This window comes from Centroberyx affinis, unplaced genomic scaffold (genome assembly GCF_046629955.1).
Source record: "Centroberyx affinis isolate AG114_WGS23_722 - 3 ecotype Tasmania unplaced genomic scaffold, CSIRO-AGI_Caff_v1 ptg005367l_1, whole genome shotgun sequence".
In the NCBI taxonomy this organism is placed as follows: Eukaryota; Metazoa; Chordata; class Actinopteri; order Beryciformes; family Berycidae; genus Centroberyx; species Centroberyx affinis.
The window spans coordinates 116,259-129,305 of record NW_027282682.1 but is presented as its reverse complement, the minus strand read 5'-3'; the positions used below and the strand labels follow the sequence as shown (position 1 = coordinate 129,305).

The window sequence follows — 13,047 nt, the reverse complement described above, 5'->3', positions numbered from 1 at the left end:
TAGTCTTAGTGAGAGTAGTAGTAGTAGTAGTAGTAGTTGTAGTGAGTAGTAGTAGCGGTGGTAGTAGTAGTAGTACTAGTAGTAGTAGAGTTAGTAGTGGTAGTAGTAATGGTAGTGGTAGTAGTAGTAGTAGTAGTAGTGAGAGTAGTAGTAGTAGTATTGGTAGTAGTAGTAGTAGTGAGAGTAGTAGTAGCGTTAGTAGTAGTAGTAGTGAGGGTAGTAGTAGAAGTAGTAGTTGTCGTAGTAGTAATGAGAGTAGTAGTAGTGGTAGTAGTAGTAGTAGCATTAGTAGTGGTAATAGTAGTAGTAGTGAGGGTAGTAGTAGTAGTAGTAGTAGTGAGAGTAGTAGTAGTAGGCTAGTTGTAGTAGTAGTAGTAGTGAGAGTAGTTCTAGTGGTAGCAGTAGTAGTAGTAGTGTTAGTAGTGGTAGTAGTAGTGGTAGTGGTAGTAGTAGTGGTAGTAGTAGTAGTAGTGATAGCAGTAGTGTTAGTAGTAGTAATAGTCTTAGTGAGAGTAGTAGTAGTAATGGGCTAGTAGTAGCGGGGGTAGTAGTAGTTAGCGTTAGTAGTAGTAGGCCTAGTAGTAGTAGTCTTAGTGAGAGTAGTAGAAGTAGTAGTGGTAGGAGTAGTAGTAGTGGTGGTATTAGTAGTTGTAGCGGTGGTAGTAGTAGTAGTAGCGGTGTTAGTAGTGGTGGTGGTAGTAGTAGTAATAGCTGTAGCGGTAGTAGTAGTGTTGGTAGTAGTAGTAATAGTAGTGGTGGTAGTAGTGGTGGTAGTAGTAGTAGTAGTGGTGGTAGTAGTAGTAGTATCGGTGGTAGTAGTGTTGGTAGTAGTAGTAATAGTAGCGGTGGTAGTAGTAGTAGTAATAGTAGCGGTGGTAGTAGTAGTAGTAGTAGCGGTGGTAGTGGTGGTAGTAAGATTCCATAGTCTATCTACCTGTCTATCCATTCATCTGTCTGTCTACCAGTGTCCAGTACCTTATGTCCTCTGGTCCCAGGACAGCCCTGGATGCCCTGCGGTCCGCTGGGTCCGGGCAGTCCTCTGTCCCCCTGGAGACACAAACACACCAGCAACAACTGTTAAAACCGGACGCTTCGCCAAACAAACTGCATGGAAATCCAGAGGGGAGACGCTGTTTCACTAGTGAGGACCATCCAAAGATCAGGACGCTCAGTGATTACTACAGAGTAGAAGCATATTACCGCTGTGGGGTAAAGCAAATTCATTTTTTAAACTCCCAATATTGTAATATTGACGAACCTTCATCTACAGCTGCCGGTTTCACTACCTGATTGAATGAAGGTTAAATTAATAAAAATGAATAAAATTAGGCCCCTTTCCCTTTCTTAAAATGAAAAGAAGAGCACTTACAGCGACTCCCTCCTCCCCTGGGAAGCCGGGGTGACCCTTCAGTCCAGACCCGCCCTATTGATGGAAAGACAGAACAGGTTAGGAGGAAGGGAAAACGTAAAGGGAAAACTAATCAATGGTCATCAATTGTTTTCACACTGCACGCATTTGTTTTTGCTTTGCTCTTTAATACTTGTACAGAATTTTGTTCAACTTCGGTTGTTTTTAAATGTGCTTGTAAACTTGAACTTGTAAACTTCAACCTCTCACAGATTGTAGCTAGGAGGAACATAGCTACATTAGCTATCTGCTTTAGCCATCCTATTGGTGTTAATTTACCTTGAAGAATGTAATTTAATCTAATCTAGATGAATGGCTAAATATTAATATGTTTAGTATGAATTAGGTTAGGTGGCATTCAGTTAACATGGTAGCTAACATAAGCTAATGTTAGCTAACTTAGCTAACATGGCACAAAAAGTTTCCTGTTAGCTTAAGTTAACACTGATAGAATAGCTAAAGCAGACATATAACATAGCTAAATTAGCTAAGTTCCTCTTAGCTACAATCTGCAAGAAAAATAAGTATTCGACTAATCTACCTACTTATTATCTACTCAAAACTCTCAAAGGTCAATAATTAAACTTTAGCCCTAACTAAAAACCTACTAACACTTCACTCTGGATAAGTTAAACGACTCAGTTAAATGACTAAAATGTATACTGTAATGTACAAGCAGCCAATCAGAAGGAAAGTCAAATTCATCAGACAGGATCCCTGAGCCCATCCTGAGTCCTGCTGACTGGACATTTTTAGAAACATTTATAACATTGATTTAGAAACACTGATACACAATCTGTCAAATTGACAGCAATCTTCATTCTGAAAGGTAACTGGACTCTCTGCACGGCAACTCTTTAAAACTTTATTTGTCTCTGATGTTTTTTATAGTGTAAAAGAAGACTTTTTGTCTCATATAGTGATATGATTTATATAATAATATCCTGAAGGGACTTGACTATAAGCAAGCAATCACTTCTGCCTCACACAGTTCTGAATAACAGCTGTAGTTAACTCTTAATTTCTCATAAAAAAAGAATAATTAAACAAGTTAACTTGTTTACTCTCTCCTACAAAACAATAACTCAAGTCAGTTGTCTTTCTAAGCTGCAAAAGCAGGACAGGACAATACTCTATGAGGCTGAGAGTGTTGGTTTATATAATTTCCAGCAGCAGTGCAGCCTGCATGGCTCCATGCTTTACTTGTAACAGTATACATTTAAGGGAGACCTTGGAATGCATGAAAAATGGGACTTGATATGAAGTTGACCTGCTTGATCTGATTCTAAATACTGATGTTCAATCAGGACTGTTTTAAAGTATGCTTATTTTATGAAATTACTTGAAGTGTCTGTTTGCTCTCAGCCCAAACCAGCTTACAATTGTTTTTGACAGTTTTTCAAACATTCTTGACATCATGTTAAAGTTAAGAGGTGTGTGTATTCCAGTCACCTTTGACCCCGGGGGGCCCCGAGAGCCACGGATGCCTTCATGTCCGGAGCATTTACACATGACGTTACAGCACTCCCTATCAGCCACCGTGTCCTGGAGAGGAAGACGGAGAAGTGAGAGTGAAAGGGAGAGATTAAGACAGGCAAGAAAAACAGCAGATAGATGAGTGTCAGAAGACAGGGGGGAGAGAGAAGAGACAGTGTTGAACTGAAAAAGGGCATAAGGGAATAATTTAGTTATGTAGCGATACAGTTTGTTGACAGTAGTCTGTTTTTAAGGTCCTTATACTTAAAAGATAAACAACAAAACTGTGTAGAGTTTCTACTGGTTGGAGAACGAATCAGACTGAAAATCTGCAAACTTGGATCCATGCAATTTACATTTCATTGTACAGTGAAATAGTATTGTCTAATAAATATAAATTGCATGGATCTAAGTATGTGGTAGATCTTTTCCACAAAAAGTAAATAGCAAACAAACAGTTTCACTGTCACTCTCAACCCACTAAAGCTCACTGCTGTTTTCTTGCCAGTGACCATTCCTTTACATGGCAAGTCATTTACATATTTTCTCCACTTTACACTTCCCTGAGGCTCTGCTTTCCATTCCTGCAAACTGACAAGTCAAGACATGAAACCATCTCTGAACAGACAATCAATTCTGTGATTCCCAACATGCTTAAATCTGCCCACTACTTTCCTCAACTTTCAGCTGTTAAACAAGCAGCGGATCAGGCTCTGTTCGCTGCACACCAGGGCAAAACTCTGAAATATTTCTCTTTCTCTGGGGCAAAAAGCAGAACTGCTACAGCCTTCTGAGAATTAGGTTTAAAATGTGTTTCCTCTGGAGAAGTGAATTGCAAAGTGTCATTTGAGTTACTTGGACAGTGCCAGAGTAGATTTTTATTCTATGAACCAGTATAAATCATCAGTGTCACACACTAATGTTCCAGGTTACATCATAACATCCAGCATTTTTTGCAGGATGAATTGGGAAGAGAAAAATGCACTGTAAAATAGTTATTTAAGCTGCTCAGTGGCACTGCAACAGAGAAGAGCATCCCAGCTCCAGACGCTGTAGTTTCTCCCTGTTTGTCCAAATTAAATTCTGGTGTCGGTATGGTCACTGGTGGGAAATCTCCACACAGTGACCAAACTGTGTCCTAAACAGCAGTGAGTGAGCGCTTCGTCCTCCACCCTCACCAGGCACCAAGAAGAAGACGTTAGGCTCGTTTGAGATGACTTCCTGCTTGCCTGGAAAATAGACAAGAGTAGCCGAGTGCAGTCAGGTGAGGAATCAACAAGCCGAACACTCTTTTCTTCTTCTTCTTCAGTTTTGTTTAATGGCGGTTACTTAAAAGGTGCATTTCCGCCACTCGCACTCACTGCTCAAACAAACCAGACCTTCACATGTTACTTATTTTTATTTTGATGTAGGCATTACAGGGAAAATATTATATGTCTGTAGCGTTCAAAGTGGTACAGTACTGGGACTCAAGTGATCCGAAGGTGGATAAAGCAGGGATCCAAGTGAGGACTGGAAGGAAGTGGAGGGCAGAGGAAGCTGTTCAGGAAGTGGAGGGCAGAGGAAGCTGTTCAGGAAGTGGAGGGCAGAGGAAGCTGTTCAGGAAGCAGAGGCAAGGCTGTGTCACAAGGAGCTGGTGGGTGTGGTCACACGAGGCCAAGCTGGGCTAGGATCCTTTCCAACTCCCCAAATGAACACCATCAGAGGGAAGGAAAGGCGCCGCCTAGTTCAGGAGGAGGTGAGAGCAGCAGTGGAGGAGATGAGAACCTGCAAGTTGGTGGGAATGAAGCAACAGGGAGCTTAGGCAAGGTTTTTGACAGCTCTCTGAGGGACACGACATCCATCCAGTCGACCTGCACCGTGTTGGATGGCTGGCTGAAATCTGTGGACAAGTCTGGCCTACCTGGGAAGTTCAAAGCCTGTGTGTATCAGCATGGCATTCTTCCCAGAATCCTGTGGCCCCTCCTCGTCTATGCAGTTCCGATCTCGACAGTTGAGACCTTAGGAGGGTCATCAACCACCTCAGGAGATGGCTGGGGCTGCCAAAGAGCCTGAGCAGCATCGCACTCTACAGACACAACAAACTGCAACTGCCCTTCAAATCCTTGGAGGAGGAGTACAAGGTAACACAAGCCAGAGAAGTGGTACAGTACAGGGACTCAAGTGATCTGAAGGTGGCTAAAGCAGGGATCCAAGTGTGGACTGGAAGGAAGTGGAGGGCAGAGGAAGCTGTTCAGGAAGCAGAGGCAAGGCTGCGTCACAAGAAGCTGGTGGGTGTGGTCACCCAAGGCCGAGCTGAACACCATCAGAGGGAAGGAAAGACACCGCCTAGTTCATGAGGAGGTGAGTCAGTGGGAATGAAGCAACAGGGAACTTGGACAAGATGGGAAAATGCGGTCGAGAGGAAAGTGACCTGGGCTGAACCCTTGGAAAACCACACCGCATCAAATTTCTCATCAAGTCACCAGCGTGCCCACTGTGTTCCAAGTGAGGAACCCTGGAGCACATCCTCAGCTGCTGCACAAAGGCACTTGGAGAGGGACGGTACCGATGGAGGCATGATCAGGTCCTGAAGACCATCGCTGAAGCCATCAGCGCAGGAGTTGAGTGGGCGAAGCGGTCCCGACCATCCAAGCAGGCCATCGCTTTTGTCAGAGCTGGGGAGCAGCCAAAACCCACCAAAAGAACATCTGCAGGCATCCTGACCTCTGCAAGGGACTGGCAGCTGTTGGTGGACCTCGAACAGCAGCTGAATTTCCCCAACTATATTGCAGACACCACCCTGCGACCAGACATTGTCCTTGTGTCTGAGTCCACCAAGCAAGTTGTGCTGCTGGAGCTGACATTCCCATGGGAAGATCGCTTGGAAGAGGCCTTTGAACGGAAGCTCTCCAAGTACGCAAGACTGGTCAGCAACTGTCAGCAGGCTGGATGGAGAGCGAGGTGTCTCCCAGTGGAGGTTGGATGCAGGGGATTCACAGCCCGTTCTTTAACCAGAGCCTTCAGACATTTGGGCATCGAGGGAGAGAGGAAGAGGAGAGCCATCCGCAGTACCACCAATGTGGCAGCGAGGGCTTCATGATAGCTGTGGCTCAAAAGAGAAGAGCCATGGAGTCATAAGTAGCTAGCCAACTGGACACAAGCTGGGGTCTGATCAGCCCCGGCTGGGTCACCTGGAGGAGGGTGTATGATGTTGAAAGACCCGAAACACCTGATGATTCCAGGAACATCACTGAAGATGTGTCCAGAGGCATCAGTAGATGTATGTACACAGTAATAAAATGGTATATGGAGTGCTCATGGAGTGATATCCTGGAATCATGGATGTAGTTTGGAATAGATATAAAAATTTAAGTCTCTTCATTTCACTGTGGGTGTGTGATACAACTGTTTCCCATCATCCTTGGAGCTGTGCAATCGGTGGAGAGCAGCTGCAGCGCCTCACTCCAAAAACTGCAGCCGCCTCGGTCCCGTGAGATTCCCGTGGCTCGTGCAGTCGGGTGGGCTTTTCTAACCATCATGCAATGGGCTTTTGCTCATCTCAAACGAGCCTATTCATAGTATTCCCATGATGTCACATGCATTTCCTACCAATATGATGCTTTACAATACACACAGCTCATTGGCTGTGTTTGTCATTTGATTGTAATCACCTGTTCATTTATTACAATCACCTGTTATTTTCAGGATCAGGATTTTTGGGTAATGAAGTGACAGAAATTTCTCCACATATGCTTCCCATTGCATTTAATGATTAAGAAAACAATGTTGGTCTAGACTCTTGAAATGAGTTCAACAGGCTTCAAAAGACTACTAAACCCATCGGTAATGACTTACAATCTGTTTCAGAATGGTGCTGCCGACACTCTGCATGCCGATGCTGAGAGGAAGCTTGTAACCAAACCCTCGACCAAACTCCACCATTTGGAGCTGGCTGGCATCCTGGACTCCCTCCAGGGCAACGGTCAGCAGAGCATGGACTCCTGCAAAAAAATCAGACAGGAGTTTTACTTCATGCACCTCTCCTGATTCTGATTCTGAATACTGACTGTACACTGTAAAGCTCAACATCAATAATGATACCTTTAAAACCTCAGAAAGGGCATTTGCCGAGTGTATTTCCTTTCCACTTATTTCGTCCACCAAATAGCAGACTTGGACCAACTGGTATTTGCTCATGCTTTACATGATTTGTGTATTCTTACGTGTGCCAGATGGGTGGGTTGGCCTCAAAGGACGATACAATAAGTGCCAGAAAGTTTAAACATCCACTGGAAAATCAATTAAGTGCACCTTTTCTGATTGACAACTTCCTGGATACTGTCTGAATGATGATGTGGTAAACCCCACCCACACAGCACTCTGAGCAGGTCTGAATAAATGCTAAGAATTACTTGCAAAGACTATCTGAGCCAGATCTGCAGAGTCACCGATGACATCATTATTTTGGGGTTTGGTTTTACTTCAATTAAGAATAATACAAAATGAGGATTAACACTTCTGTATCTTTGCTTGGCAGAAAACAAACTGAGAGTAACACATTGTGGAAACACCTCTGCATCCCCCAGTTTTTACCAGATTGTCGTAGAAGCTCTGATTCTTGCTCCAGCTTCATCACATCTTCATCGAGTCCATCTGAGAAGATCACCAGCACCTGAGGGACAAGGTCAGTCACATGTTAGACTGCTAGAGCTGAGAGTCCATGGAAAGAAAATTACACACCATCATCATATTTATAAGAAAGATTTAAAAATCATTGTGATACAACAGTTTGTTTCAACCAAGCGATCTGATATTCCAACTGTGATCGCGATTCCCTTGAAGCACGACTCGCTGTGCTTTGGCAAAAATTTAAACTGCTTGTGTATAACCAGGGAGCTGGTTAGTGACCAATCTTGTTTTGCATGTGCACTACTTTGAAGAAAACTTTTCAGATGGTACACATCCACTGTTAACCACTGTATGAAAGCCATAGGCTAGGGTTGGAGTTTGAAAGTATTTTATGAAATCTGAACCCAGTATTTAATCGGCTTATCGAATGTGAATCCTTTTGAATCCCTTATTGAACTTTACACATAATGTGTTGGGGAAAAAAGGACAAAAAAAAAACAAAAACACGGCACACATTAACTTTTACATGTTGCTGTGTTAATTCATCGCACAATTCTAACACAAAAATATAAGAATATAGAAAAACATCACCTTAACAAAACGTGTGGGATTGATAGACTGGGACATCGACACAATACATTGGTGTTGAGGTGTCTTTGTGTATGCAAGACTATTTTATCTCTCAGACTCACCTTCACACCAGCGTTGGACTCTGCCTTCAACTTGTCTCTGAAGGAGTGCAGCAGAGCCGTGTTGAAGTAGGTGGCCTCGGACATCTGCAGGTTCATGACCTTCGTCACCACATCCTTGTTGTAGCCCTCGAAGTTGAAGTCATACAGGGTTCGTCCGTCTTGACTCACCACTCGGAAGGCGATGTTGGGATTGATGGGGGTGCGTCCGGTGCAGCACAGACCCTGTAGGCTGGAAACATAGCGGACGATCTCTGGCAGGAAGGTCTGCAGCTTGGTCTGGCCGCTGACCAGGATCTGACCAAGAGCTCCAGTCCTTTGAGAAATATCGAATCCCATGACGATATCAATGCTGCAGGCTGCAGGAGGGAGACAAATGAGTTTATCGTTTGCAGTCATTCAATATCATCAGAGACAGAGAGAGAGAGAGAGGGAGGAGAGAGGGACATAGGGGAGACAGACAGAGAGACAAAGTCACACTTCTCAACTCACCAGATGGATCCGGGATGGGTTTGGATTTGCAGATGGTGTCGATCACCTTTTGCTTGATGTTTGCCAAGCTGCCAAAGTTCTCCACAGTGAATAGCCTCTCTGGGGTGCCAGTGATCTGCAGGAGCTCCAGATCATGGACGTCTCCGATGCCAATGGCAAACACCTCAATCCCCATAGCCCTGAGACGGTCGGCTGCATCCTCCACATCATCCTGTGAGTCGCCGTCTGTGATCAGCACCAGATTCTGGGAAATCCCAGCGGAGATGCGGCTGCCGTGCGACGCCATGAAATACTCTTGAATGAAATCCAGGGCCCGTCCAATGTTGGTGCCTCCGCCGAGCTGTATCATGTCGAGGATGTGTTTGTTCACTTCTGCCTCGGTGTAGTACTGGTCGAGGTAAAACTCCTTCTGAGGACTGCTGCTGAACTGCGCAACTCCAACACGCACAAACTCCTCACTGATATTGAAGCTGTTCACCAATTCTGTTGCAAAGGTCTTCATGATGGTGTAGTCACCCTGGCTGATGCTGCCTGACTGATCTATCAAAATGACCAGGTCAGCCTTCTGTTTCTCACAAGCTGCAAAAGCAAAGCAAGGGGAGGTCATTTAAATGTGTGAGCATATGCACACATTGCTGCTATTAAGTGAGGGCACCATTAAATAATTCTCAATATAAGTATACATAAAATTAAAAAAGTATGATTATGCCAACACGGGCAGACATACTCCATTCTTCTATGCTTGTGTGCTATCAAACTTCCTCACAGTTTGCAGCACTTGAGAAATGGTTTTTTTCACAAATCATGACTGCTTCTATACAAAGAACTATACATCAGTGCCACAAATGTGCAGTGAGACTGTACCGAAGTTGTACTTGTTGCATCCTACCTGGCTTAGTGTTGTTGCAGAGGACATGAGAAATATTTGTGTATAGATTTTCCAGGGCATCAAAATTGTCCACGTAGAAAACCCTGGACTTGTCACCACCAGCCATGATCTCCAGCTGAGTTAGGTTGGCTCCTTCCACTCCGATACTGAAGACACGGATGCTGTTGTCTCGCAGCGCCTCAGAGGGCGCAACCAGATTATTACGGTCTGTAGCATCGCCGTCTGTGATCACCATTAGAATCTGAGGCACCCGGGAGGCCGCCCGACCGCCATTTTCAGCATCAAAGAACTGTAAGGAATACTTCAGAGCTTTGCCTGTGTAGGTGTCCCCATACGGTGACTTCAAAGCTGCTATGGCATTAAGAACCTCTCTTTTGGAGGAATACTGGTTGAGAGTGAATATGGATTTAGGGTCATTGGAGTAGAGAATTACCCCAAAGCGAGTCATTTTCTCGCCGACAGTGGTTTGGTTCACCATCGACGCCATAAACTTCAGCATGCTTCTGAACTTGGGCAGGGTTATGCTGGTGGAGCCGTCCACCAGGAAAATAATATCAGCTACTTCTGTCTTCTTACATTCTGGTTGAAGAAAAAGGACAAAGAGAAAGGGGTGGGGAGGGTGAGGGACCATAATATATCTGCAGGATTTTGATAGTGTTGTTGATCAGTACCAATGACTCAACTGATTATTACTGTGATGTATGGCTTTCAAAAATCACTTTCCACCCTGTAAAAAACCCACCCATTGGAGTTCCAAGACACTTCCAATTCCCTCTGATAGAGGTCAATAGAAGTCGTAGATGCTTAATGCCACTTTAAAAGTCAATTTCAGTGGAATTACTCATAAATATTCAAGCAAAACCTTTTTTTTTTAGATTATTTTTTGGGCATTTCTGTCATTATTGAACAGTACAAACTAGAGAAAGACAGGAAGGACTGGGACATGCGACAAAGGTTTCGAGCCAGATTCAAACCAAGGACTTAGCGTTTACATGGTACGTGCCTTAGACCACTGACCACCAGAACACCTGAATCACCAAATCATTTTTGTAATAATACCAATCTGCTCTCACCTCCCTCGGTATCGCAGAGCTCCATGGCCACCTCACTCTCCAGGTCCTTCAGTGCATCAAAGTCCCTCTCAGCATACATCCTGTCCCGCGAACCGCTGATCTCCAGCAGCTGAGTGGTGTTGGCGTTCACCACCCCGATGGCATAGATCGTGACCCCTTTGCCTCTCAGAGCCTCAGCAGGACCTGTGACCTCGTCCTGAGACTCACCATCTGTTATCACTATAAGCCTCTGCCTCAGGTCTGGACGGCCTCCACTGAATACATCAAAATACTGTGAAACATCAGAAATGGCACCACCTGTGTGTGTGCCTCCACCTATCTGCTGCATATCATCTATACCTTTCAACATTTCGCCTTTGTCATAGTAACGGTTGAGAGGGAATTCCAGTCTTTGGATAGTGCTGTACTGCATGACGCCGATGTGCACCTTATTCTGCCCGATGACAGACTTGGTGATGACTGATTTCATGAAGTCTTTCATTTTTTGGAAGTCTGGCGGATTGATGCTACCAGAGCTGTCAATCAAAAAAATTAGGTCGCCTGGTACATCTTTGCAAACTGTGGACAGAGTAAAAGAGAACTGTTGGTGCTGTGTTCCTCTTTTTCTCGTACTTTTCTTGTCTTAAGCATTCAGCTAAGATTCCATGTAAAGCTCTTTGTAACCTTATCTTATTAAATACTATATATGTAATTGTTTTATTATTGTGGTTATTGTCACTATCATTGTTACTATCGTTGCTGATGTAAAGATCTCTAACTCTGAGTCCTAAAACAGATGTATGCTATGCCTCATAACAAGAAGCAATTGTAATAATGTAATTCTCCCATTTTGCTAAATTGATTTTCAGATCTACATTCAATTCGGAAATGGCTCATTGGAGTAGTATCCATTGTATCCATACTAATATAATACTTTCAGTGGTGAGTAACTCCAAAATATAGAATATACAATACATGCCTTTTAAAAGAATAACAATCTAGTTTCCCTTACCATCTTTGGAACAAATGTCTGTGATAATGTCGTCCTTAATGGGCTTCAGGGCATCAAAATCATTGACAAAGAATGTCTTCTCTGGGCTTCCAGCAATCTCTTCCAGCTCAGTCTCATCTGCGTTTTTCACTCCAATGGCGTAGATGGTGACGCCCTGCGCCCTCAGTCTCTCTGCAGGAACCTTGACCTTGTCGGCAGACTTCCCATCGGTGATGACAACCAGGTACTCTCGGACTTTGTGACCACGAGTGGCCATTGCTCTGTCAAAGTTGGGAACCATGAATGACAGCGCTGCTCCTGTGTTGGTCCCACCACCTATTTGTTTTATATTCTCCACAGCCTTCTCTAATGAGTCGACATCTGAGTGGGCTGTCAGGTCAAATTCCAAGTTTGGTGAATCTGCGTATTTTGCAACCCCCACGCGGACATGTTGCGGCCCAATATTGAATGTATGGATAAACTCAGTGATGAACGTCTTCATGTCTTTGAAGTCTTTAGGGTAAATGCTTCCTGAGTGGTCGATCAGGAAAAAGATGTCTGCTTCATCTGTTTGTACACAGCCTGGAAAGGAAAGGAAAGCAAGAATGCCGCATAGTAAGGGTTTTTTCTCCACACATTCAATTCTCTTCTTTCAATTCACTACACTTTATACACTATAACACCTGACCATATCCTTAAACTTAGACTTTATCTTTTTGATTATAGATTTTGTTGAAATTCAAGTGACCAAAGCCACTGTTAAAAAAACACTGCCTCAAACCTTGTTTGATGCCTGTTCTCCTTGTATTGATTGTGATCGCTTGGCGAAAGATGTTATGACACAGGATCTTCTGCAGGCTCTGCTCCAGGGTTTTCAGCTTGGCGAAACTGTCCACAATAAACACGTGTTTCTTGGAAGGATAAGACGCCATCTGTACCAGCTCAGTCTTGTTGGCATCTTTGATCCCTACGGCGTAAACGGTGACACCATCACGGCGGAGATCGGCGGCCTCTTGGCTCACGACATCCTGGGATTCGCCGTCTGTGATCACCACCGCCACCTGCTGAATGCCCAGGCTTTTCCTGCTGCCTTTCTCCTTGATGAAGACTTTCTCCCGAGCAAACTTCAGAGCAGCTCCAGTGTTGGTACCTCCTCCATGGTAAGGCAGGATTTTGATGAACTGAAGGATCTCGTTCTTGTCGTTGAAGGTATTGAGGTAGACCTGTGCTGTGGGCCTGTCGTTGTACATGACGATACCCACTCGGAATCTCTTCGGACTGACATCTAGGCCATCCACAATCTTGTGCAGAAAAGTGCGCACCAGCTGAAAGTTGGGAGTACCGATGCTTCCTGACTCATCAACAATGAACACAATGTCTGCCAGTTTGGCTGTTTCGCAATCTGTGAAAGAGTAGAGAAAGAGGGTAAAATGATAAGT

At 44.2% G+C, this 13,047-nt stretch overlaps 1 protein-coding gene across 1 annotated transcript in view; it reads right to left on the bottom strand.

Moving 5' to 3' along the window:
- LOC139667205 (collagen alpha-6(VI) chain-like) overlaps positions 1-13,047 on the bottom strand; it is a 77,381-nt gene that overhangs the window by 34,608 nt on the left and 29,726 nt on the right. The window contains exons 7-17 of the mRNA XM_071546640.1: positions 12,390-13,010; positions 11,630-12,190; positions 10,639-11,196; positions 9,566-10,144; positions 8,677-9,255; positions 8,188-8,543; positions 7,460-7,538; positions 6,722-6,867; positions 2,861-2,953; positions 1,370-1,423; positions 976-1,047 (exon numbers count right to left, since the gene is read on the bottom strand). Of these exons, the coding sequence (XP_071402741.1) occupies positions 976-1,047; positions 1,370-1,423; positions 2,861-2,953; positions 6,722-6,867; positions 7,460-7,538; positions 8,188-8,543; positions 8,677-9,255; positions 9,566-10,144; positions 10,639-11,196; positions 11,630-12,190; positions 12,390-13,010 (3,698 nt within the window). The remainder of the gene's footprint in view (positions 1-975; positions 1,048-1,369; positions 1,424-2,860; positions 2,954-6,721; positions 6,868-7,459; positions 7,539-8,187; positions 8,544-8,676; positions 9,256-9,565; positions 10,145-10,638; positions 11,197-11,629; positions 12,191-12,389; positions 13,011-13,047) is intronic.